The 26,840-nt window shown below is 37.5% G+C and overlaps 1 protein-coding gene across 7 annotated transcripts in view; it reads right to left on the bottom strand.

The window, feature by feature from the left end:
* Nucleotides 1-690: 690 nt before the first annotated feature.
* The window catches only part of EVC2 (EvC ciliary complex subunit 2), a 59,530-nt gene continuing 33,380 nt past the window's right edge, over nt 691-26,840 (bottom strand). For 2 of the 7 annotated variants that reach the window (XM_029962862.1, XM_029962876.1), the window contains 9 exons: nt 25,758-26,218; nt 22,626-22,830; nt 20,998-21,120; nt 14,195-14,422; nt 11,816-12,024; nt 10,292-10,379; nt 3,621-3,814; nt 2,774-2,875; nt 692-2,288 (listed from right to left, as the gene is read on the bottom strand). In XM_029962862.1, the coding sequence (XP_029818722.1) occupies nt 2,015-2,288; nt 2,774-2,875; nt 3,621-3,814; nt 10,292-10,379; nt 11,816-12,024; nt 14,195-14,422; nt 20,998-21,120; nt 22,626-22,830; nt 25,758-26,218 (1,884 nt within the window). In that variant the 3' untranslated portion in view covers nt 692-2,014. Of the gene's footprint in view, nt 2,289-2,769; nt 2,876-3,620; nt 3,815-10,291; nt 10,380-11,815; nt 12,025-14,194; nt 14,423-20,997; nt 21,121-22,625; nt 22,831-25,757; nt 26,219-26,840 lie in introns of those variants that run through there. The other 5 variants (XM_018067256.2, XM_018067263.3, XM_018089289.2 and 2 more) reach the window with 5 other exon arrangements.

Genomic DNA, 26,840 nt, shown 5'->3' with positions numbered 1-26,840 from the left:
GGTTATTTCCTAGCTAGTACTTCTTTCACAAGGCACAAGAGATGTTAACAGCTGGACATTTCTTTGAATATGTACTGCACGATATCAAAGTGACTCATAGCACGGCATGACTCTGCCTGCTACAACAGTTACAATCACTGAGCTGCTTCAAATTTGTGATGAGGTGTGAGTTACAAATCAGCTTTCTAGCATTACACATACAGATTATATATTAAGGATAATAAATTGATACTGTAATCAATATTCAGATGTTGCATTGTGTTATTGTAACAGATTAAAGCTATTGGCCACAATGTCTCATCTGTGACAAGTACTGTCATTTCCCTTTTATATTATAACAGTGTAGAGTTTGGGCTTGCAAAGAACTCTTGGAAGAGACTCACAATCAAGAGAAGATACTTAAGCTTTCAAGTGCTCCTTGCAGCCATGAGCACAGCCCAGGTTATCCTAATGCTTTTTTCTTGCATAGGACCAAACCTCTTTCTGAAACACCTGAGGCTCCTCCTATACAGCTCTGATCTGCCTCCAAGGTAGTACAGACCCTACTCTTTACCTATCCATGCCTTGGGGATGATATACTGGACACATTAAAACACAGCAACTGAAATCCCACAATCTTGACAGACTCATCCTTCTGTGACAGCAAAGACTTCTATGGAAAAACTGAAGAATGCAATCAAAAAATAATTAGAATTATCAGTTTAATTACTGCATTCATTTCTAATGTTAATACTGATAGGAAACACTAATTGTTGTTTACTGTGGGATGAATATTTAAACTTGACACAGAAGTGGGGGAAAAAACTGGTTTATTCCACTTGGAATAGATGCCAACTGCAGACACACAAACTTTATAACATTTTAATTTTTAAAATGACATGGTATCCTATTAATACAAAGACACAGAAGATCTGTATATGAAAAATTATAGAATATATGATCATGGTACCCTCAGAGAATAGCACTCAAATACAGTTTTAAAAAAAATCAAATCAAGCTTGAATGTCATGAAATATTAACAAATATATGTGGTTCTTTTAATTAGCATTTTCCTGTTCTTCTTTTTAGGGTTTATACTTACAGGCTTCTTTCATTCAACCAGAAAGGTTTAAAAATTAACTCTTTTTGAAATGTAAAAAGATATTCTCATCAATTTAGGGAAATTCAGGAATAAGAACTTCAAAAATACCCACCCAAACTGTGACAATTGGCAGCACTGCGATCATAAAAACTTTCGAAGACATTACCTGCCCATTTACATTTTCCCCTTTTCTGCTAAGGAAATGTGGTGATACTGGTGCACCAAGAAAAAGACTGCAACAGGTTGTAAATTTTTAACACAGTTTTGAGCTGTAGCCACATTCACAGTTCAACTGAAGTTAAGTTTAGAAACAACAGTGAAAAGCTGAAGTTACTCCAGGATATAAGGCTAAGTACATAAGTAAATGCTGAAAATCTGGACTACCAGCTATCACTGTAGAACAGAGACTGCAAAAGTAACATTCAAAGCCTATTAAGAACACAATATTAAACAGTAAATTAGCTAGAATAACATAAAATCAGAGAACAGAGGCCTTGTAGTTCATCCACTTAATCTCTTCATGTCATCTACTACACTGCAGCTCATTACAAAAGTATATAAATACAAGAATAGTAAATCAGTACCTGTTATATAATAAATAACATTTCTATATAAATTATGAAAGTATAGCTACAGTAAAATCAGTGCAAAAATGACCAAAATGTACTGAAGGATCACTGAGTCCTGCCTGCCAGAATGTGCCTCATAAAACACCCATATTTCATCTAGTGCATCAAATGCTGACAAGAATTAAAAAATGCACAATGCACATCACTAACTGTGCCACTCTAAAATTACAGCTATTTCCAATGCCAGACCAACCAGATTAAAACAACACGTTATTTGAACCACACACTTCACTCTTTCTCATTATTTTACTGAATTTTAAATAACTGCCTCTTTCCTAATTGATACTCAAAATGAAAGTTGCCCTCATAAGTCCATGTTTGCACGAGCAGTCTTTTTAGAATTAAGAAAGTTCTTTTTCTTTTTCCTTGGAGAATTATGCAAAGCAAGTATGGGATCACTTGGCTCACGGAACAAAACTATCTTCTCCCCTGTATCTAACAACTCGATGGCTTCGTTAGTTGCAGTGTTCACAGAAACAGGTGGATCAGACTGTTCCACAGGAGGATGTGTAGGTGAACATCCAAGATGAACGAATGCTGCTTTTTCCCAGAGACCACATTGCTTCTTCTTTATCCAGCTACATTAATGAAAGAAAATTGAATTGAAAAATGAGAACTGGGGCAAAAAAAGCATAAATGCCCATATCATATCCTGACATAGAAGTGGTGACTCTGGAAGCTAAAGAAAATCATATTTCAACACAAAGAATTGTAATTTTCATTCCAATCCCCAATAATTTACATATCATTTTATGAGATAAAAAATTGCAAAAGGAAAGGTAACCTAATAATAAATAAACATAGGGAGGATGAGAAGTGTATATGAAAAATGTGAGAATTTTGTGGATATGTACAGAAAAATCTTTTGAGGTATTTACTACACTTGCACATTATGTGTAAACATGTTGTAGGAAACACAAGCACCAAACAGCAGAACAGTGTTAGAAAATGCATATTTATGAACTCACTTTCTGATTTCTAATAGTTGTAAGAATAATCTTTGGAAATGAAATAAACTGTAAACCAAAAAGCCCATATATGTTTCTTCCAGTTTTCTCCTTACCTGTCTTTCCTGATTTTTAGAGAAGGGATCTTTTCTAAACTTCTGTTTATCAGATCTTGCCTTACTTTTTTCTCCCGTGCTTGCCACAACTCTTGGTTCTTCCTGAAGCGGAAGGAAAGAAAGAAATTCCCAGCAGCAAATCCCAAAATATACACATTTTTCTCCCCTTTCTGACTTTAGCTTCCAAACCCACGACAATAATACCACAGTTACAGCCAGTAAGAGTGCTCAAGTATTTTTGCTGCCCTGACACATCATTTAAATCAGCTAAGATCACACCTCAGGGTGTGGTCCCAAGGACCCTTATCTGCTCCTTGACAACCCACATCTGCCAACTAGAGGACTCAGTCTCTCTGAGTAAAGGGAAAAAAGTGACCACTTGGGACTTCAGTAATGAACTACAAAGGGACAGGCATCCACAAGGTTGAAACTTCCACTGCTAGAAAGCAGGACAGGACCTCCTTTATATCTTTAGGAGCTACAGACACATAAAAATTGGTGTGCTATGAATATTATAAATACAACAAGCAGGTGGAAAATATTTTAACAAACTCCAATTCAGTCAACAGAAAGAAAATTATCAGAACAAGATCTATAAATCTATCTAAAACTGTTTAATTAATGAACTTGTAAAATTTATTAACTTTTTATCAATCAATCAATTTCTTATAGTTAAAATATTACACAAAATAAGGTAGTAGTTTAAAAGTACTTTTACCCCACAAAATACTTCAAAAGGCACCTGTGATTTTCTCTATTGCTGTCAATCTCCTTGTCCAGCAAATACAAGTACATGTAAAGCAGTAATCTTGTCTTGCAATGGTCTAACAGAAAGCATCACACTTACCTTTTCTTACAGCTGCCAGATTCATCTGCATTACTGTCACTATCAACAACACCATCAGAATATTTATTGATGGAATCGAGGACAGAAAGAACCTCACTTTGTGAGCTGGAGGGCAGCAACCAATTCAGGACCCTGTGCAACATCCCCATTGGCACCCTCGTCAGTTTAGCTAAATAACCTGCCAGGCGGAGCTCCTGGAGGATTAATAAGAAGACAGATAAATTTAGCATTGAAAATAAATGTTATCCAATTTTAATTACTATCATTAAATAACTATTGATTATAATAATGAATAAATTGATTATAGAAACAAAAAATATCATTGAAAATCATTTTAGTAGTGACAGTTTTGGTGTTAACTGATCACAGTGCCATGTTCACTGTTTCTACCCACATGTATCTGATCCATGTATATCATAGTTTTCATTTGGGATATAGGCAATGTAAATATTAAATAACCAGTTGATTTTGCCATATCTGCTTAGGGCATGTACTCAATGCTCTTCAGTCTGAAAAGTCACAATGCAACCATATTTTAACATCTAAGGCTTAGTTAATTTATGGATTCTACTGTCATAAAGAAATCCTTTCAAGATAGCAAGGAAGCAATATGGCATTCCTTGGTCTGTAAAATTAAGAGGGGAAAAATAGTCTATAAAACCTAATGATAACATTTACATGTTGTTATGGTTGATCACTTCATTGTTCAGCTTCTCTCAACACCAGATTCTGTGATAAGCTCAGAGAACAGTTTGTAACATTTGTTAAGAGGTAAAGGAAATATCTGTTTTTGTTTTGGTGGTGTTTTTTTATTTCCAAATGTCCTCTCTTTTTTGGCCCAAAGGTCAGTAGTAATGCATATTCATTCATATAATGTTCAAAAAGACCAAGTTCAGATTTAGTTGTTCCCTAGATGCTCAGCCAGCCCCATTTCCTGCCCCCCTCCAAACACCAAAATCCCATTGCTATTTTCTGCTTTGTTGTCAAAAATGATGTGTCCCCCGGGCTGTTTCTGCAGATCTCTCACATGTATCAAACATGAAAAGTCTACAATATATTGAGAACTACATGGAAAGAAAAGAGTAGAGCAAATTAAAGCAAGTTAAATGTCTCAAAGAATGACAGAAAAAAAAAAGCTGCTGTGGTCTATTCAAACCATATACATATCTCAGGTAGCTGAAGTGGGGTAAGACGTGCCAAACACTCAAGATGAGTCACAACAGCCGAGTCATCACTGCTCTGCAGACCCTCCTATAAGCATTGATGGAGGAGATGACTACAAATGTCACACAGAAAACCCACAAGGTCCCACATACAGGAAGACAGCCCGTTTCTTTGTCCACAGTGGATTCAAAATGTCACAGCAAATGTTTAAACCCTGCATCTTTTTTGCGTGACAAGTTTTCAGAGGAGTGAATGCACCCAGGAGATCCCTATATTAAGTGAATCTTACTCTTTGAAAGGAATAAAGCATCACCAGCTAGGTAGCCTTAACCAGCATTTAGATGGCCACACAAAATAAAGAAATCAATAAACTTCCTTTTCCCATAATCATTCTCCAAGCAGAGAACTCCTCTCCAAAATGTAGGAAAACTAGCCACTTGGCAAAATTTCTTGGGCTCTTCAGTGCTGTTACAGGTTTTCCATGGAAACAACTGAGATCACACAGAATTAACAAGACAAAATCCTAAGACTGATGAGAGATAAGTAAATTGGTGCAGTTGTTAAAACGTCCAGTATTTTCAGCCTAAACATGAACCAAAGTTGGACACTGGAGACATGTCTGCTCAGGCTAATCAGGGGAAGAAATTATTTGATTCTTCTCTGGAGAGGAATGTAAATAAGATCACCTACTGACACCTAATTTCTGTAGTTGTATACAGAGTGTGCTGTACTTTTGGTCTTTAAAAACTGTTCTTCTAGAAACTTACAAAAAAACAACATTAAGTGCAAATAAACATGACAGACCTCTGTGACCTATTCTGCCCTTTTTGGCTAAATGGTCTCAGGATCTTTAACTCAGTAATTTATACATGGATGATCGAAACATCATGACTTTAGCACTGCTTTCCTCTTACCAGTTTCCTCTTTTCTCTGACCCTTACCTTTCTGCACCAAGTATGATTTGGACTGATGAGCAACCCTTAATACTTTTCTAAAACAGCAGAATTAAAAATTAAGCAATTCTGCAAGGTGCCACAATGCTGTCAACAATCCCAAAAGTGGCACAGGTGTCCACCATACAGCAAAGGGAAAGCTGGTGTCTGAACGTGCACCAGCACTGAGCAGCACTTTCAGACACTCACAGTGACCCAGACTAGCTTGCAGAAATGGAAAGAAGTGAATGTGCATCCAAACACAGGAATGGTCACACTAGTCAGACCAAAAGCCCTCCAGCGTGAGATGAGTTTGATTCTTCATGTAAAATACCACAGAGACCAGGAACTCACTTTTTTGTAATATCAAATGGATACAAGTGCTACTTGTGCCACCAACAGACTCATCTGTATTCTCTGAATTCAGACAAAATAAACCCAGGAATGAATTGTAGTTTACAAACAGCAGAATTGCTTTTAAGTATTTGGATTGAGCAATGTGTAATTAAACAACTAATGCAAGAATCAATGAACTTGAACCATGCTGTGTTTCAAGCTTCCTGTGCTGTTTCCACATGACAGTCTGCCTGCATCATCTGTTGTATCTAAAATGCAACCAGTGTACCTGGGGCTATAGCTATGAGTTTATTCAAAAGTAACATCTCAGCCAGAGGCTTATGATCCTGAACTCACTTGCATTCAAGCAAATACATTATTGACCTAGATCTGCCTTGATATGGATGTAAGCTGAAACATGAAGTGTACGAAAGTAAAACTTCCCTGTTTTTTTCAGAGGGGGCTCTGTTCACAGCTCTGTCTCTTTTGCAGTAGTCTAAAGTAGAAAATCCTCTTTAAAGAAAGATGGTTTCCTAATAATTGCCAATGTAATGTGTTCTTTAAATTGCAAGAAAACGGGGAAAAAAAGATTTAAAAATCAATTTCCAATATCAGCTCACAGGATAAGCACATCCAAAAGTAGGAATGTGTTAGACTGCGAGCATTAATAAATTAATATTCTACTAAGGATGTATTTCTTTACAGTTGAATTAAGAGCAGTCAGGTTTGGAATTACAGTTGGAGTTATTATACTATTATACTTGCTGAGAAGAGAAAATTTGTTTTATATATCTGCAGGATAAACATGTATAGGTTTTATGGAATTTCAATAAAGTATGACACAGGATATCTCTGGGCTACACTTAATATTAATAAATATAAACACAACCCCCCAATGGTATATTTAATGCATATTTTCACAAATAAATTATTTCTTCAGGGCATCTTATGAACAAAACATAAAGCACAGTATCCCAAGCATACACTAAGCAGCGCATCCAGTTTTTCAAGAGCAGTGAGGTGACAGCAATGCTTTTAAATCTCTGTCTTCAACCTGTCAAGATCTATAATTATTAAGGGTCATTGTTCACCTGCTACGTGTGAAGATGACTGGGTACTGTGAAAATTATGACATATTCTGTTTGCATGCATATGTAATCTGAAAAACAATGATTTTAAACTCTCAATTTGCAGAATACATGCCACGTTGTTGAGAAGCTCTTTCACAATATACCTGCATCAAAGAAACTTAACAAGCGTGATGGGAAGACAAATCATAATCCAAGGGGAAATGGTCAATGACGTGCTGTGCCACTTAAGACACCCCCTAACCTATGGGGCCAGATGAGATCCACCCAAGGGGACCGAGCAAACTGATGCAAGTGCTCACTGAGGCATATTCCATCATCTACCAGCAGTCCTGGATAATTGGAGGGGTCCCAGCTGACTGGAGGTCACCAAACGTGACACCCATCAGCCCTGTCAGCCTGATCTCAGTGCTGGGGAAGGTCATGGAAAAGATCATCTTGCGTGACATCACCCAGCACTTGGAGGACAACCAGGGCATCAGGCCCAGCCAACATGGATTCATGAAAGGTGGGTCCTGCTTGACCAACTTGATCTCCTTCTATGACCAGGGGACCCACTTAGTGGATGAAGGGAAAGGCTGTGGGTGTGTCTACCTGGACTTTACTAAAGCCTTTGACACCACTTCCCACAGCATTCTCCTGGAGAAACTGGCTGCTCATGGCTTGGACAGGTGGACTCTTCACTGGGTAAAAACGGTCAGATGTCCAGGCCCAGAGAGTGGTGGTGAATGGAGTTAAATCCAGCTGGTGGCTGGTCACCAGTGGTGTCCCCCAGAGCTCAGTACTGGGGCCAATCCTGTTTAATATCTTTACCAATAATGTGGACAAGGGGATTGAGTGCACCCTCTGTCAGTTTGCAGATGACACCAAGCTGGGTAGGACTGTCGATCTGCTGGAGGGCAGGAAGGCTCTGCAGAGGGATCTGGATGGACTGGATTGATGGGCTGAGGCCAATTATATGAGGTTCAACAAGGCCAAGAGCCATGTCCTGCCCTTGGGTGACAACAACCCCAGGCAGTGCTCCAGGCTGGAGGAAGGGTCTGGAAAGATGCCCAGCAGAAAAGGACCTTGAATGCTTTTTGTCCCCCTCATGAGAAGAAAGACACTGAAGTGCTGGAGAGAGTCCAAAGAAGGTCAATGGAGCTGGTGAAGGGAATGGAACACAAGCCTTATGAGGAGCAGCTGAGGGAGCTGGGGTTGTTTAGATGGAATAAAAGAAGGCTCTGGGGGGACCTTATTGCTCTCTACAACTACCTGAAAGGAAACCTGAAAGCCTCCATGAGTATAAAAAGAATATACAAGACTTGGCCCACCAAGACTGAGTACTTAAATCATAGTACTGCAGTGAAAAATCAGCAAAGTCCAAATGACCTTTCAAAACCTGTTAACTCCTTACCTGTTTTATTAAAAAAAACAACAACAAAAACAAAACCAACCAACCAAAGAACAAAACCTGAAATCTTGAGCAAGTACAAATGGGTAAATAAAGCCTCATTTAATACCATCTCTGAAAAACTGTCACTACCCACACCACGATTCCACAACTGAATGAATGCATACAAAGTTAATCACCATAATGTGAATATTTACATCATAAGAATCCCACAAAAGCCTGCAGCAGAAATTTTTAGCAGTGTCAGCAGAATGCTATTTCTGTGAAGTCCCAATAAAACATCTCTATGTGCAGCAGGCCATGGCAGAAAACAGTGAGAAGGAACTGAAGGCTGGGACAGAATTCAGCAGCTCCAGACAGCCACATCTGCTTACAATATACCAAGTGTCAAGGCCAACAGGGTAGCAAACTGATTTGAAAGAAACAGTTGCAACAGAAGGCTCAGCAGGAAATCAAAGAGGAAAATAATAGTAAAAAAACACCAATACACTCTTAGGGTACACATGGCTTGGATTTAAAACTGGGAGGGGGGCAATACTGGTCATGACCTCCTCAGCAAACACCTTTAAATGTTACACTCTACTAGATCCACTAAAAGAGGTTTTGGATGGAAAAGTGTTAAGATGAGGTATGAATTTCCACTCTGCCTGATTTAATTAATTAGAGGAAAGTAGTATCTTCCTTTCCAGCACAGCACCTTAGCCATCAGACTGACAGGTATGCAGAGTTAAGCCTCTTCCAGCAAGGCTCACAGAAGGACTCTGCTCTGAGTGGAGTCCAAGAGTCCCCACCAGAGGTAGAGAGTGAAAATATTATCATGCTCCTGGGAGTGTTAGATCATCTTGATGCAAATTCTTTACCCAAATCAGAGTAAGGATCTGAAAACGTGCTACCTTCCAGGTAAATCTCCTAACACAGATATAATATACAGTAGTCTCACTCCAATTCTTCATGAGACTACCCGACCTCAAATAGACATTGAACTCAAGAGAGAATAAAGAATTCAGAAAACTGAGTAGAAACAAAGATACAGGAAAAGCTGAGAGATCCTTAGAGTAAGGTGGTCCTTCCTTGACATGCTGCTCTCTGAAGCTCCCAATTTTTGATACAGGGGACTGTGACCACATTCGTCCCTGGGAGGCAAGATACTTGGATACAAAAAGCTGTACCACTGAGTCTCTTTTCTGATGAAAACATATCTCAACCAAGGCCTGATTGGGGTCAATCAAGTGATTCATTGTTAAGGCCTTTTGTAGGACTGACAAGCAGCCAACAGAAAGTAAATTACCTGAAGATGAGATGCTCTTTTTGAAAACAAGTACAAGTAATGATACTAAAAAATTTAACTAGCAGTCCTTTTATCATTTAATTTTGAAACATAATCAATGCAAATCACTCCTAACACTCATTAAAACCTAAACAAAACCCTGGTATAATTACATGAAAATCAGACAGAAAATCTGTCTGTCAACCAGAAAATCAGGCACTTCAGTTCTCTGCAGAATGAAATGCAACAGGACAACCCCCTGAAAGGATTTCTAAATGAACAAATGGAAGTACAAATCAGTAAAATTCAAAGAGCTGAAAGTAGGTCAGAATTTACTGAAGTGACTGACAATACAGGCTGCAAACTGGCAACAACTACTAGCAGATATCAACTCCAAATACACCTGTAATAGTTCCCAACAAAGAAGAAAAGCTGATTTCCAGATACAGCTGTAATTTAAACTTCGAAGCTTTGTTCAATTTCACGCTTACCTGACTATAAATTGCCAAAAATGCATCCATTTCTATATTTTCCAGGAGACTTTCAAGTACCACACAATTCCATTGCTCATCTCTCAAGCTGAAGTGAAAGACAGAATTAACATTGAAATCTTCCCAGGCGCAATGACTGTATTATAGGAAACAATATCTGAAAGCCATCCATTCGAGAAGCGTATCTCTCTGTCAGCCAAGCTGTGTGAGCAGCATAACTCATAAAATATGCCAGCTTCTACTCTCTTCTTCCCTGAACCACCAAGCAAACATCAGAGCAGAATCTAAAGCTATGCTCTGGCACACAATTCAAATCTGGAATTGCTCCAAAGTGATGTTATTCAACCTGCCCCATCCTCCTCTTTAAGTTTCATCACCACACTTTATGGCAAGTTGTGGAACTTTTTGTTGCTGAAATATAATATTAAACAGTTAACTTCCTCACTACTGATTTTTTTGTTTCTAGACCAAATCATGATGCCACCATATACAAACCTGTACATGTACAAAAGTAACTTGTTTCTTCCCATAAGTTTTCAGGTAAAAACTAATTGCAGTTTCTTTGAAGGTTTCACTGATAGGTTACTGGCTTGTGGGTACTACTGCAGAGATCTATCTGCTCTTCTAGTGACTCTTTACTTCTGCAACAGGAAAGTTCTTAATGTACACTGAGCAGAGCTTCAGCCTTTTCAGAGTTAAAACAGACTTAGTACTATCATAGCCATTTTTACTATATCAATTGTTTCATGGAAAACACTCTTTTCTAATGTAAGGAGCCCTTTGAGGATCTTACGTGAAGCTTGAAACGTGGTAGGCTTTTAATACTGTACAATACACATGGAAATGTCATTTCTACCTCCTGTAACCTTAATGAATGTAATACAATAGGCTGCAGTTTTGCACATTATCATCCATTCTTGTTAGGCAACCTTCCTGACAAGACAGATATTTCTATATACCTCCCAAGAAGCATTTTATTTGTCATGGATATCTTTACTTAAAAACTGGCCAGGGAAAAGTGAAATTGAGCATGTTGCTGAAGAGGAGTTTATATATCCCATCAAAAATAATTGTGTGACAAGGAATTCAGTCTACAGTGTGACAATGGAGACGGAAATTCAATTTAAATTGTCTCAGCTACCCCCTCTGACCCCAGCAGATCAGGTTTCTCAGAAGTCCCTATCTATCTCCTTGGGAGACAAAGCAACTGGATTAAAATTCTTTACCTCCTTGCTGCTAAGGAGCATCATTATTTTTGCACTATGCCTGTAAAAAATGGTGATTGCCATGCAACACAGCACAATCTTTATGTTACTAAGTTATTATTAATTCATGTTTCTTATTTCAATATTCCCAAGACTCCTCAGTTATGCTCTGAGCCACAGCACAAGGCAGCAGTGTTCAAACATAGATATACAGGCTCTCCCCAGCATAGCAGAACATTTAGCCTGCTGTTTCTTTATAATATCTTATGGTCTATAAGGACTGCAGCAACACAGTAAAACCTGAGACCAAATAACTTACCTTTGCTGGTACAGATTTATAAATTGCCTACACTTATTCATGGCCTGTCTTAGCAAAACTGTCACGTGTCTTTCTGCATTTGTTTCCACAGCTTCACTTGAAAGTCCCAAACCATCCAGAATCCACCTCTGCCTACTGATTAGATGCTGTTGTGCTGAGTCCTTATGTAACATCTCATACTCCAGCTTCCTGTCGAGTTCTTCAATCTCCTAGAGGTTGAAAAGGCATGATGATAAAAAGTTATAATTTAACTTGAAAGAACAAATTTCATTTGAAGTGAAGAAAAAAAGATGATGGTATCAGACTTTCTGATATTACTTTATTCATTTCTTATTCTACCCAGCCAGTTGCAGTCATTACACTTTCCAATTCACTGAAGAGCTTCAGTAAACATGACTGGCACATTATGAATATCAGAACAATGATGAAAAATACGACTCATTTTTCATGGTGTTAAAAGTCAATGCTCTCTGAAACCTTCTGCTGTAGAGGACATCTAGAAAGTATAGTACCATCATGGCTGAGATCCAAACTAGGGAATGGCACCATTAGAATTTATAAACTGCACAAACCCACTGAAACAGCCTGAAAAATTCAGACTGACTAGTTTTAGTTATACCGAATTAACAACTCATATCAAAGAGATTTGAAGTTAAAAGACAGTAATTCACATTTAGTGTGCTAAGGTGAGGATTAAAATACAGTGCTCTGAAAATGAAAGGGTTAAAATAGACTGGACTGGATCCCTCCTGCTAAGGATCTCTCTCTGTTCAAAGAGTCAAACTAGACATACAAAGGAAGGATTCATATCCCTGTTTTCCAATGTCACTGTTGTCTCACCTCAAGCTTTACGTCACTTACTATCTCAGTGCCCCACTTCCTAACCTGTACCTTGGAGAAAATTGCTGACTCTATTCCTCTGCCTCATCAGCTGTATTCACACTACAGATTCATTGGAGCACCCCAAATCTAAGTAAGTGTCTGCTCCCAGGATTTGACACTGGTGCTTAAACCTACTCTCCTAACACCAACCCTGAGTTTTCTGTAAGGGGATGAAGCCAATTCACATATAGCCAGGTATGTTTGTTGCACTGATTGGCAAAAACTATCACTGATGTCATCACCTTTCAGGAATCCAGTGTAATCTGATATATTTGTTTTAAAGCAACAGGTGATTAAATTTGCCAGTTAGTGCGACCAAGGAGCTGGGCAATAACACAGCAAGAGAGAGAAGTTTCATCACCAGGAAACAGTCCCTCTAAACCAAGCCTAACAAGGACTGTAAACAATTGTCTAAAATACCATCATTCCCTCCACACCCCTGAAAAAAAAATAAAATTAGGGCTTAGTTCAGTTCTTGCCCATTGGATAAAGAATCCAGCATTAGCTACTCTAGGTCTCTCTTCTGCCCCTCCTTCAATCCTTTTTCTTCCCCTGTTCAAGGACAGAGAAGCTAAAAGCAACATCTCTGAACAGTCCCCGCACATTTACTGCATAAAAGGCAAAAATACTCCATCTACGTACAACTTTCAATGCTTCCTACAGATTTAATACAAATTTGAGCAAAACTGGAGGCATATAAGCATTCTGACTGCCACTCTATGGGATACTCCGTGGAGATGACCACATTAAAATTTAACCTGGAATTTTCACAGCAATAGCTGTCTAATGATGCCCTCTAGCAAAGAGGTTTTTCTTCTCAAAACCCATTTTGTTTGTTCTGCTCCAATGCTCTCCCAAGCCTCACTTGGATGGTTTCAAATAGCAGATGTAGAAAAAAAGTCCTTATGAATACGGAGCACTGAAGTATTAAAAAAGGATTAGAAAATTGGCACATATCAAGCATGTAATAAATATGGTGAAGGGAAGAAGTCCTTCCAAAGTTTCCACTATTTAAACTGCATGAGTGTGCTTGGATGGAGATAGACAGGTAGAAGGCTGTATATATAATCTCTAAAAACTTGACGATTGAAGCATATAATGTGGTTATGGGTTTTATGTATGGATAGCACTTTAACATGAACAATTTTGTAATGCAGTCACAACAATCTACTATACCAGTCACGACTCACCATCACTTCTCAACTGTCTTCCTTGCAATAAATAAAACATTAATTAGCCATCAAAATACTACTCCTCCTGACTGCACGCAATTACAGTAAAAATAAATAATAATAATCCACAATCTTCCCTGGCTCTAAGACTTTCCTCCTCTTTATGTCTTTTACTAAACACATGAAAGTGCACATCATCACAGAAATTAAAGGCTGGGCCACTAAAAGCTGCAAACCAGCAGTTAAATCAAAATCAAAATAAGATACTGTAATAGTTGTTTTTTCCTAATGGGATCTTTTTTCTTTTAACAACTACATTACTTACAGGATTATGTGCTTCTAAAATCTGAACACATTCCAATTTTGACAGGGTTTTTGATGTGCTCAGTTGTTCAAAGAGCATAGCTTGCACATTTATGATAGCAGTATAAAGCTCCAGCATTTTGGATTTTTTAACAGTCTTTTGAAAGGCTAAAGAAGCAATGTACTCTCCAAGTTTATTTTCCAGATCGCGCAGGTGACGCTCTTTTTCAAGCTGCAACTCATTCTTAATCTAAAAAAATATCAAAACACAAAAGATAGAAAGATTAACAGAAAACCTTACATGCACACTTATGATTTTACTATTCTGTAATTAACAAACAGGATTAAAGCAGCAAAGAAATCAATGTTATAGTGTTTGAAGAAGTGCTTTTAACATTCAATTCCAAGCTATTATTGTGATCAATAAAAAAAAAATACAGTAAGGTCAAATACTGTAAAGAGATCAGGCTTTGGTTTTGGATAGTCAAAATTTTAATATTAAATACTAACCCAAAACAGTGGGTCTATATAATTTTTATTATTAAAAAAGGCAAAAATAAAAATACAAATAAACCTATGCTTACCTATGCCACTGATTAAATAGGAGGATAAAATCCTTCTGTTTAGAAAAAAATATGAACTTCTAGAAAGACTCTATTTAGCTCCAAATTGGCAAGTGTCAGTTAACACTGACCAATGATATCCAACTTACTACTCTTTGAGCAAATAACCAAAAATGCCCTCATATAAAACAAAGTTAAATCGTAAATCAAAAGAGCACTGGTAATGTATTTCAAAATAGATTAAAACCGGACTGATTCAACAACAAACAGGATTAAATTAAAGTGATTTAAGTCAGTACCTATGTTGCTGCCACACATCTAATGGGGCATCCACAGAAACTATTCAAGCCCAGCACATGCAAGCACACAATCAAATGCAGTGTGATCAATGAACTCTCCACACTATACCACTGACACTGACAGCCAAGGATACTGCACTGACATTTTTTGGTGGGACAATGTGGATAGGAGCCAGCTTCCATCTGAGCTTGCCACTCTAAGCTCTCCTCATAGTCAAAGAAAAGGAAAAGGTACTTCTCAGTAGGTTTTGTATTCTAAAAATAAAACACGGGTTTCCACTGATGTGTCAGGTGGATGTTTAGGTTAGACACTGATGGCTACACTGCATATCTAACACTTAGGTATCAGACAGTAAACAATTACCAGTTTGGTTTTATTCCCTCTCCCTGTATTACTCACACGGAAAAAAACGTTGGACTGTAAGAGAGAGAAAACACAAAAAGAGAAAACACATGCAGCCATTAGAGCATTAGAGTTCCAACTCCACTACTTGGGTTGATACTAACTGCTGCCCTATATGCTGGATCCACAATGAAGCAAAGCACAGAAAGAGCCCATCTGCACACTGCTGGGCCCACAGTTTTTCCTCACTCCACTTCTAAATTCTCTCTTGGTCCTGACAAATCTAATCTGATAGGTTTCACAGCATACCAAAAAAACCAAAACCAACCACAATCATTCTAAGAAATCAGCATTTTCAGAAGTTTCCAGTATTATATATTTTAACAGCAAAACTCAAGTGCCTACTGCCTATGACAGAATGAAGAACCAAGCCATGAAAGGAGGCATGTCAAAATCTTTTGAAGTTTTGGTCAAGTTTACTATCGCCATGGACCCTGAGAGCTGATACTCACATTAGCACTCTATGGAAAAGCATTTATCCCATCAAGTTTGGCCTCTCTCTTTAAAGAACAGGTAGAGATGAACATTGCTGTTTAACTGAGATACCTACATGGTTAGCACCTTAGCACAGTAGGCATCCCATGGCACACCTTTGTACATGCAGTCTTAATCCTCCCCTTTTTACCAGTCTATAAAATAATAAAGACCAATAGTAAATGCCCTGCAGGTGTGAACTATAATACAGAAAGGTCAACAGTAGTAGTCTTTAGATACTGTATGACTTCCCATTGGCACAAGACCTGATTTTGCCCCTCAGAATATCCTTGCACAAATAGAAGTGATAGGTACTAGAGACATTAAAAACCTTATTAGCTTCCTATTCATGTTAATCACAATTATATATTATTGACTCTATTTACAGAATCATAGAATTAGCCAGGTTGGAAAGGACCTCCGAGATCATCAAGTCGACCCTTGATCCCCTACCACTGTAGTTACTAGATAATTAGCTTTAAAGGAGACTTTAAGGATAATTCCATCAAGTTTTTAGATACCAAAGTTGATAAATATGTAACATGATGCTCATGAATTTTCTCTGGAAATTTTATTGATAAGAGACCTGCTAAGAGTGACTGTGTATCATACAAATTCTATTATCCAGTAAATAGAGGTAAATTTAAGATGTGATTTGGAACCAAATATGCTTGTGATATTCTCCTGCTCATGTGATACTCTCCAACATCTAGACTGCATCATCTGGAACATCCTTGAATGGAAGAGATAGAAGGTACCTTCAGGAAATATTTCCTACTAATTTGAATTAGGTCAATTACAAATCAAGAGTAAGCAATCATCCTACAGATGATTATTTAAAAGCTGAAAAATGATGGATGAAAACAACTAAAATTTTTGCTGCAAGAGACTAATAATTTATATTATGATTTGCATTACAATAGCATCTATACAAGAAATGGGAAGAAAATAATCAAACAGGCTGATTAGGAATAAGTAGGTCCATTTTCAAAAGGACTAATGCTTTAGAGTATATATTATGTTCCCTATTCAATATATTAGAACAACTTCTTAACTAACAGAAATTATTACAACACTACTAGCATGACTGAGTCATGACAACATGCATACACGGAGGAATCAACCTCTTTTTACAGCTTTTATTTACATGTCTAAGGTACTGCCTGCCAGCATACACATAATTTTACAGTATCTCAAGAAAAGAGAAAACAAATGCTTGAGGTATGACTTGTTTTATACACCACAAAATTATTAAGTAATATCTGAAGGCTGCCTTTGTGGTTTAGAAACTGGATGTGCTATAAACCTTCAAAAATATAGAGTAAAAAAATGACACAGTAATGTTTTGACAGGTGTGTGCACACAACTGAATTTACAGTTTGCTTCTTTCTTCACAGGAGGCTCAGTTTCAGACACAAGGATTTTAAATGATTTATACATATATGAAATCTGGAGATTCAGATGAATGAATAACGAATACATGAATGAGTAAATGAGTTATCACCTTTAGTGTAAGTTTGAACTCATTAAAATGAATAATGATGGAAATGCAGTTTGACAACTCAAGTTCACTCAGAAGGAGACACAAGAATGTATATTTTAATTGCAGCTGAATTCAAAGGCAGAAGTGATGCCACTGATGACAGAAACACTTACACTTTTATCAAATAACAGACAGTGTATATGGTATGTTCAGTATATTCCACGAATCCTAAGATTTATGGTCCAAACTGTAAAAATAGATAGTATTTGCATATTACTAAGTATGAAGCCTCACATCAAGTATGTCCAAAATACAAGGAATGGAACACCTCTCCTACGAAGACAGGCTGAGAGAGTTGAGGTTGTTCAGCCTAGAGAAGAGAAGGCTCTGAGGACACCTTACTGCAACCTTTCAATACTTCAGGGAAAGATGGGGATAAAATTTTTAGTGGGATCTGTTGCAATAGTAATTGTTTTACATCGAAAGAGGGTAGACTTAGACTAAAGATAAGGAAGAAATATTTTACAATAGTTAGAAACATTCTACAAGAGTTTACATATGTATTAATATGTATAGTAAATTAATATTAATTAAATTAATATTAAATATTTTACAACAAAAGAAAGAAATATTTTACAATATTTTACAATGAAGGTGACGAAACACTGGCACATGTTGTCCAGGGAGGTAGGAGATGCCCCATCCCTGGAAACGTTCAAGGTCAGGTTGGACAGGGCTCTGAGCAAGCTGGTCTAGTGGAAGATGTCTCTGGTAATTGCAGGGGGGTTGGACTAGATAGCCTTTGAAAGTCCCTTCCAACTCAAATTATTCTATGATTCTATAGGAATGATGCTCAGCATTATCATTCAGCATCTATTCAACATTATATAATAAATTAACTGCTCTTAAACAAACAAAATGCTGCATTACTCAACTGGTAGTACTATCTACTCCTCAGCCACAGAAGTTTCTTTCTGCCTCTTGTCAGCTCTGAAATCACAGCTCTGAAAACAGAAACATATTTGTGAAATCCAAAGCTTGCAAGTAGACCAGAATTCAGGGTCTGAATAGAAGGTGATTTCAGTAGAAACTGGATCAAATATTGATTACAAACTAAATTAGAAACTAATAGTCACTGGCCAGATTTGAACTTTGTATTATACCGAACACAAGACTGTAAAATACTGTTTGACTCTTTACTATTTGATATATTATTGGAGTGTCAACTACTGTGGTTATGACAAATCCTCTCCTGTAGGTCTGAACATTTCCTCCTGATTCCAAATTGGCAATGCTGTAAATGCACTATGATTAGTCCACTGCTTGAAAGCACTGACCTCTAAATTCCTTATTTAGCTCAGTCTAATTACTAACTAGTGTTGCCTCAGTCCCAAATATTACAAATAAAAAACAAAAATCTGAATATCTACTTGATTACCTGCAACCCCAAAGACATCTCTCACACAAGTATTATCAACTGGGTTTTTTTTTTTCAGCCCAGCAGTGAAAACAGGCTAAAGAATGTCAGCATTTTGGCCCCTGTGTTTCTTCTGAGATAGGTAACTGCTGTTTCAGAAAGGAACAGCTACTTCCTCAACCACAAGACAGCTCAAAACATCTGTGAAATACAGAAGAAGCAGGCAGTCTGCTTTTGAAGATTTTCACAGCAAGGTCAATGATAATCCAAGATTGGGCTTCAAACTTCTTGCCATGGCCTCCCAGCTCACTGTCTCCTGTCTAGATTGTTCTTCTCTGTCCTGCCTATTTTACCATATTACAAGACACATTCTGCTGCTGTTTTCATAAGCATTAGCTGGGAACCATTTCACAGCCATCCTGCAGAGAGACAGAATCCATTACACTGTGTGAAGTCTGCAGCAGTGACGGTGAAGAAACACAGCAGAGCTGTGTTGGGCCATCATCCTTCTTCCCTGCCTTGAACTGGCCGTGCAACTTCAGGTGGGCAGTTTTGAGTGAGATAATAAAAGTCTTCATATTAAAGTAAAATGTAGAAGTGTAAGATTCTAAATGGGGAATAAGGTAACAGATTGCAACAGACAAAAGAAAGAAACTCTACTTCTGTGATCAACCTAAGGTTTACTGCAATACTTCTGTGTTCTAATGATAATGGGTAAACTAATGGTTTTCTTTAATGATAGTTAACTTCCTTATTGGTAAAAGCACCGAGGATTTGGCTTTTCATAACTAATGTGCAGCCACACAATTAGAACAATAACACATGTGCCAGATGGTGCATATAAAACTGAAACAACGAGGCTTAGAGAAGCTAACTTTCCAATTTTAAAACAAGATTCTAATAAAAATGCAATGTAATGTTCACACCAAAGAAGCACTTAGTACTTTTTTTAACATAAGAGTTTAGCCCATTATCTGCTGCACTTTCAAGTAACAGTACCTAAAAACCCCTAAATTTTGGAGATCAGGGTATTAGGTATTGAAGTAAAAAAAAAGTTTAAATGCCTTCACTAAAGAATTAGGACATTCTTGGACCACAGTTATTAAACTACCAAAGAATGCTAGAACACACTTGCCCCCTTGTTGCAATCTTGCCCAAACACCTGCTTTCACTTTGAAATACTGGGTGCTGGACTAGCTAAATATTTGCTTTTATCCTTTGCAACCAGTATTAACAATGTGTTGCTCTCAAATAAAAGTGAAATTATTTCTGAATTAACATGTTGACCTGGTATTTTTCGCTTCTCAGGATATAGGTATGAAAAGCATAGGAAAGATGTATATAAACAGATTTTTGTTCAAATTGTTAGTCAAATCGATATTGCAATCACTTGTGAAGCTATTTTTTATATACCAATTTTAACTACTAATGACATCTCTTGTTCTGCACAGTTCTCACAGCTGTGCACCATCTATGTCTAACACAGTTATCATTGCAATGTCCCTCTGATATACAAAACTAGTATTACCCACATTTTAGAAGTAGGAGAGAAAGGTTAAATAACACAAATAAAACCCCATGGAACATCTGCTGTCAGAGAAGGGAAAAGCCTCCAAAAATCCCATTTTAGCATCAGCCCCACTCATTTTTTAAGGATTAATTTCAGACTGGGGCTGTGAGTCTTTATAAGGTACCCACTAGATTCAAGACTTCCTTCCAATTAGCTCTGTACAAATAAATTCAGGCCCTACCCAAAAAGTTTTTGGATCTAAGAATCCAGTTCTGGTTTTTCAGCAGCATTAGCAGATGTCCAAGAACTCAGTGTTGTGCAGCTAAAGTATGCAGTGAAGTACCGCCCATGTTTTGAAAGCCTGACTAAGAAAACCATGGGATCCAGGGGAGTCTTGAAATCCTGCATACACCAAGCCCCAGAACCATTGTGAGAAAACAGGGTGAGACATGACATCAGTTCTGTAACTAAGATGCAAAAATTAAAACAAAGCAAAAACTATTAAACTTGAAATACAACATCTTGATAAATGCAGGCAAAAGTAGGGAGATGCATCATGCCACTAGACCTTATGTCTTTTTTTATCTAGTTCTTATTCACACTGATAGAAAACTTTCATTCTTTAATTACTAAAGATCTATGTTTTTACTTCAGTCCAGAAAAGGTTTGTACTTACCCTATTCAAATTTTCATCTTTCACCAAGTCTTCATAAATTAAAATTTTGGCCTGTAAAGATTTCTTCAGAATATCTAACTTATTTCTATTCCTGGATCCTGTTTTTCCCATTTTAGAATGCTGCTGTAAGAAGATAAGCACAAAATGCTTTATTTGTAAGAGATATATGAGGATGCTAACATTAAGATTATGACTTGCTTTTATTGGCACATCCACCAATTAATGAAATACTTGACAAAGATGACTTTCAAAGTATTTCTGAAATGAAGGTGCTGCCTATTCATTCAGAAGATTCCTTTTAGACATTCAGACAACGTTGGGAATTTTTTAAAAATTTCTTTCAAGTAGAATTATATATTCATCCTTTCCATGAAAACTGGTTGCATATGAATTTGATTTTAAAAAAGCTTTAGCAGTGATAATAAGAGAAGATTTTGACAGATATGTTGTCTTCCCGGCACAGTTAAAAATGAACAAAGAATATTAATTTAAGAACTACATTGTTTTCAACACACAGTCTATGAATCACAAATGAACCGTGATAATATTAAGAGGCACTGTTCCATGTAATTAAATTATTCTTGACCTTTATGTTTCTTTACAAGAATACCAACTAAGTATAGGTACTCTTGGGGAAATGATAACATCTGTTCAACTATAAGGTTTTGCAAAGTCATTTCCCTTCTTTAGCACTTCAGAAATCATTAAGGTTTTGAACTAGGCTAATTCCTAGTATAATTAACACAAAGTAGTTTACATGTTTAGAAAACATAACTCAATCAAAAGAAAGCAAGGGCAAGTCCTCCTTTTTAAGATAGAATCTGATACAATTCATACAGGAAACATTTTCTTTACCCCTACTTTATAAGAACTGAAAATCATTTATGATTCCACAGCTTTTACATTTTACTAAAGGAACTAAACATCCCTCATAGAATTCTTTTAAAAAGTGCTAGATTTGATAGGCAGACAGACTCCTTGTTGGAAATGTTTCTCTAACTTTGAGTGAGTATGCCTCATCTTTTACACATCCAGATGTGGAAAAAACCAAACCCTTTGTATACACTCAACTCTTTTGGAAAGAAGAAACAGAAATCATGCCTAAATTCTTGCCAAGAAAGACCAGCTAATTCAGGAACATTACCTTCCTAAACAGGCAAGACAATGTAGAACATTGCCTTTCAGAAACTCCTAAAATCTTTCCTTGATTTAGTGCCAAATTTAGTAACGTGTAGAGGATGTCACTGAAATATCAGTCTGGGCTGTCAAGAACCCAGCTTGTCTCTAATATGCAGTCAGGCTTAGCAGCACTCAAATCGTTGGCATTTCAGTGCACTCTCCTCAGAGACACTGTCCCTTCTGGCCACCCAACTGCCTCTTTATAACTATGCCTTCTTCTTGAGAAAGCTGAAGGACACAAAAGCAACAGAAATACACAGATGTATGTGACAAAAACTCCTGCCCAAACAGTTCTCTTTGAGTTCCACTGATCCACGCAGACAGGGAAATTGTGCACTGCTGTCACACGTATGAAGTTATGGACCCACATCTACAGCCAATGCCGACAACCCACAGGTACACCCAGGAACCCCTTGCACACCCCCACAATGATCCCACATCATTCCCACCTGTTTACTGGTCATGGCTAAATTCTGATCGACTTTCAGCATTTCTGTGTCCCTCTGCTCCATCTCAAAAGTCTGAAGCAAGGTTCTTGCTCTTATCTTGGGCCAAGCCAAGCTGCTGTCCACCTGAGAGAAGCAGCAGTGCAACTCTTGCCTCATTCTAAGCAATTCCTCCTCCGATAGCGAGAGGGGTAAACTTAGAAGCTGCCTGTTAAAAAAAAAAAGAGCCATCTGCTGTTCAGTGATACAGGCAATACTGCAGAAAATGTAAGAGACACGCACACAAATACTTTACATGGCAGAGACCATCCTTTTTTTGTCTGTTTCACATATCGGTTAGTGATTCCACACATAGCACTGAGCTGCTCAGCATGTTCAAACTATCCTTGGGGATGCTTTAAATTCTGCATACAGAACTTCCTTGACTGTAAAACTTCATTTTCAAGGGACAACAGTTTTTGAATATTTAAACAATAAATTAGTATTTTTAGCACATTTCTTATGCACAGAATCCTTCCACCTCTTCAGACAATATAATCCCTGAACTTTGGCTGAAATAAAGACAAAAGCTTCCCATAAAGTCTCCCTGTGCTGTTTCCCAGCACTTAGCAGTCACAGCTACAGAGTAGGGAAAAAAAATAAAATAAAAAAGTCTCTCTTTATCATAAATACATATGTCATCCCTCCCATCACCAAGTCACAAGGGTTCCAGCTGTTATTTGTAAAAAAGCTCTTTGCAGTCTGAACAACACAGAAGATATTTTAGCAGCAACTTGATTGACTCAAAGTTTCCATTTTGTAGAAGGAAGGTTTCTCAACATGGAACTCTGGGGAACTCATCATCAGGTCAAGCTGAAGTTGACTTAAAAATAAGGTATGCTTAGTTGTGACTAACCTTAGACTACATTCATCTTCTTACCTTGTGAGAAAATACTTCCTTAAGAATATTTCATAAAAAATAGCATTTTTTTTGTTTGGAAACTTTCTCTATTTCAAAAAAAAAATTGTTTGCATTTAAAGCATGAAGAGCATGTTTTTAAGTAGTTTTCAATGAAAAATATACTGTATGTTTCATCAGTACTGATGCTTTTATTCAATATATCACAGGCTTGTACTACCTCATTCTTTCCCTAAAATATTTGAGTTTAGAAATCCTTTCTGTCTATTGATTTAGCAGAGTACAGTTAAATCCTTACTGCATGAAGCTTTTCCCTGCAAAAAATTACTTACTTTAAGATAAGATTACTCCAAACAACCATCTACAGCGTACTTAATAATTTCTCACGCTGTCTTAGACTCATGGAAGAAAATCTATGCTATAAATCCATATACACAGATACATAGCCAAAATAAAATACAGCAAATACATTTCTTCATGTCTATATTTAAAAAGGACGTGAAGCATTAACGATCTTCATAAATATTTTGGACTAACTCATTGTCTCTTTCATAAGCAACAAAAATGAAAAGCTATCATCAAAACAATTCTTTGTGAAAACTAGATAGCAGATGAGAACATAAACATGAGTACTGGCATCTGTCATCAAAAACCCATAACTGACAGACAATGGACAGTGACAGATTTAAGGAGCTTTTGATAGGACAGTTGTTGATGCAATTTTTGTATATATTTTCTAGTATTTTACTGAAAAAAACCAAACAGCTTACTGTTGCTTCAAATAAAGACAGAAGCTAAAAAATACAACAGGCTCACTGCAGGTTGGAACACAATTACCATGGAATTCTATGTTAGAAATAGCAAAGTCTTTCTGGGTTATACAATCTACTTCCCTACTCCTGCAGGCCTGCTCTCAGCAATATGGACAAGAGATATTAAGACAAGATAGAAAATACATATAAATGACTTACAGGAAAGTATTTAAAATGCAGAAAGAAATACAAAGTCCTTGAAATTAGAACCAAAACAAGACAAAAAGGGATTTTTTTTCTTTAACAAAGTAAATGTAATTGGTAAAGTTTCTTCTTACACACTTGTGATATGATTTTCATTGTGTGGCAGGAAAACTTACAAAGATGGTGTCTGGACAAAATTGGCCAGAAAAATCTATTTTGTTTTAAACAAGAGTTATGAAGGAGAAACCTTTACTAGTTCCTTTTTTTCCTTTTCTTTTTTCCACTCCCTGTTCAATCTTATGCCTGGTATGTTTTCTTCAGGGGCACACAGCCTATTATACGTTTTCCTGTTCCATTTGCTTCCCCTAAAGCTGCAATTTTATTTTTTCATGTTCCTGTGTCTCTATCAATGTCTGTTATTAAATAGACACTGTACAGGAAATGTAGTACTGTAAATACGCAGGCAATATAACAACTAGTCATAAATGTACTTGAAAGCTAAGAATAAATGTTGACAAGCAGCACCAGTCTCTCAGGCACCTCACTGCCCAGCCTGAGAGACATGACCCCTCTCAGCCACAGCCACTGTCTCTCCCTGTGCAAGGTCTTCCAACGGTGGCAAGGCCTTCCCACCTCCCCAGGGTCACATTGTAGCAGGCAGCAATAGCTCATAACATTTCCTGGGGCCAGAAAGCCACTCTGCAACACTGCCCGTGCCATGATGCCTCTCTGGATCAGGGCTTGGTGCCAGGGACACCCAGTCAGCAGGCCAGAGCAGCCCGGAGCAATGCATGGAGCCCATGGGCTGGGGAGGTAGGCTGCTGGACTAGGCACTTAGGGAATATGTGGAAATAGTATGGCAAAGCTTAAAATGAGGCCAATGAGTAAGGTCTGACTTGTGGCTAGAAGGAATATATTGAAATTGAACATGGGCCTAATTAGGTCTGACGTACTAATTGGCATTTCCAAAGTATGGGACCTCTGAGAACAGATTGAGAATAATAACGAAAGATGTGCAACTGAAACCTCACAAGGAATGAACAGAAGTATAAAACTTTCACTCTACATTTTTAGTTTCAAAACAGCTGTTTCCTGGGATTTCCACTACAGTGCTCACCCACTGGGGCTACAAGGGCTGAGTGCCTGGAAAAAAAAATAATCAATTCCCAAGTGCCCGACAGAGAACTGATCATTAGGAATTATAACTCGACAGGTGTGAAAACTCCCAGTTCTTTTCTATTTGCAATAGTAACTAAGAAAAGAGTGTAGAGAGATACTTGCATGAATACTGATTGTTCCCAGCTCCTTAATTTTTTTTGTTCCGAAATGCCTGTTTCCAGTTCTTGGCTTAGCTTTTGCCTGGTCAACTGAAGCAGCTCTTCAGCAGCCATGCTCTTGTCATGTTCTTCCCTTTCAAGCTGTTCATGTTTAACAGTCATCTCTTTTTTATGTTCCTCCACAGCTTCTAGCAGGAATAACTTTGGCACATTGAGTTTGACCAATTCTTGCACAAACACTCCACATTGAACACGTTTAAACTCTTCAATGGCTTTTTCTGTTAGGCTAAATAGAAGCTCTTTCAGCTCTTCACTGGCCTCATTGTCAAGCTTTTCAATAAGTTCTTCAAATTCAATGGTGTGACCACTCAGAAGGTCTTTCCAGTGTCTCAGGTAGTGAGTGATGTCATTAGTAGTTTTGAAGGGGTCTCCAAATGACAGTTGCTCCTTCTGATGCTCTTTCTGCTGATTGATTTGCCAAAGGGGGAAACAAGAGAACAGAAGGTACATCTCAAATTCTAATTTAATTATGAATTTCATAGCAACACAAAATTTCACACTTTTGCTTTTCCTTGTTCTCGAAACTCCTTTTCACTGTCCAGAGTGAAAACACGATAGCCCTCAACATGATAGCTTCGTGTGCATCTAGCAGGCGTGTGATAATTCAGATCACTGTTAGATACCAAGGCCAACACAGGTCTGTGATAATATGGACTGCTGCTAGATAGAAGGGCTAGCAACTATACAAATGCATGATCGTGTGGCTTGATAGAATCTCAGCTAGACGAACTTCAGTGATATGGCAGCATTCCAGAACTCAATCTGGATCAAATAGCAAGGAAGGAAAAGAACTTCAAAAAAAAAGAGGAAAAAAGTTTTGTTGTTTTTTATTTTCTCCATTTGCAACATGCAACAATTTCACTGGAAAGCTAAGCCAAAGCTATCTACTCTGAGAATAAATACAAAAAATGACGTCTCTACCATCATACCTCCTGTCTCTGCTCACACTGATTTCTGTTAAAGAGCATAAAGCATTAAAACACACATCCTACAAAAGGTAAAATCAATCTCACCTTATTTTGATCAT

The sequence above is a fragment of the Manacus vitellinus genome, unplaced genomic scaffold (assembly GCF_001715985.3).
Source record: "Manacus vitellinus isolate BGI_N305 unplaced genomic scaffold, ASM171598v3 scaffold_0_pilon, whole genome shotgun sequence".
Lineage (NCBI taxonomy): Eukaryota > Metazoa > Chordata > Aves > Passeriformes > Pipridae > Manacus > Manacus vitellinus.
The sequence above is the reverse complement of the archived record's forward strand: the minus strand, read 5'-3'. Positions and strand labels throughout refer to the sequence as shown.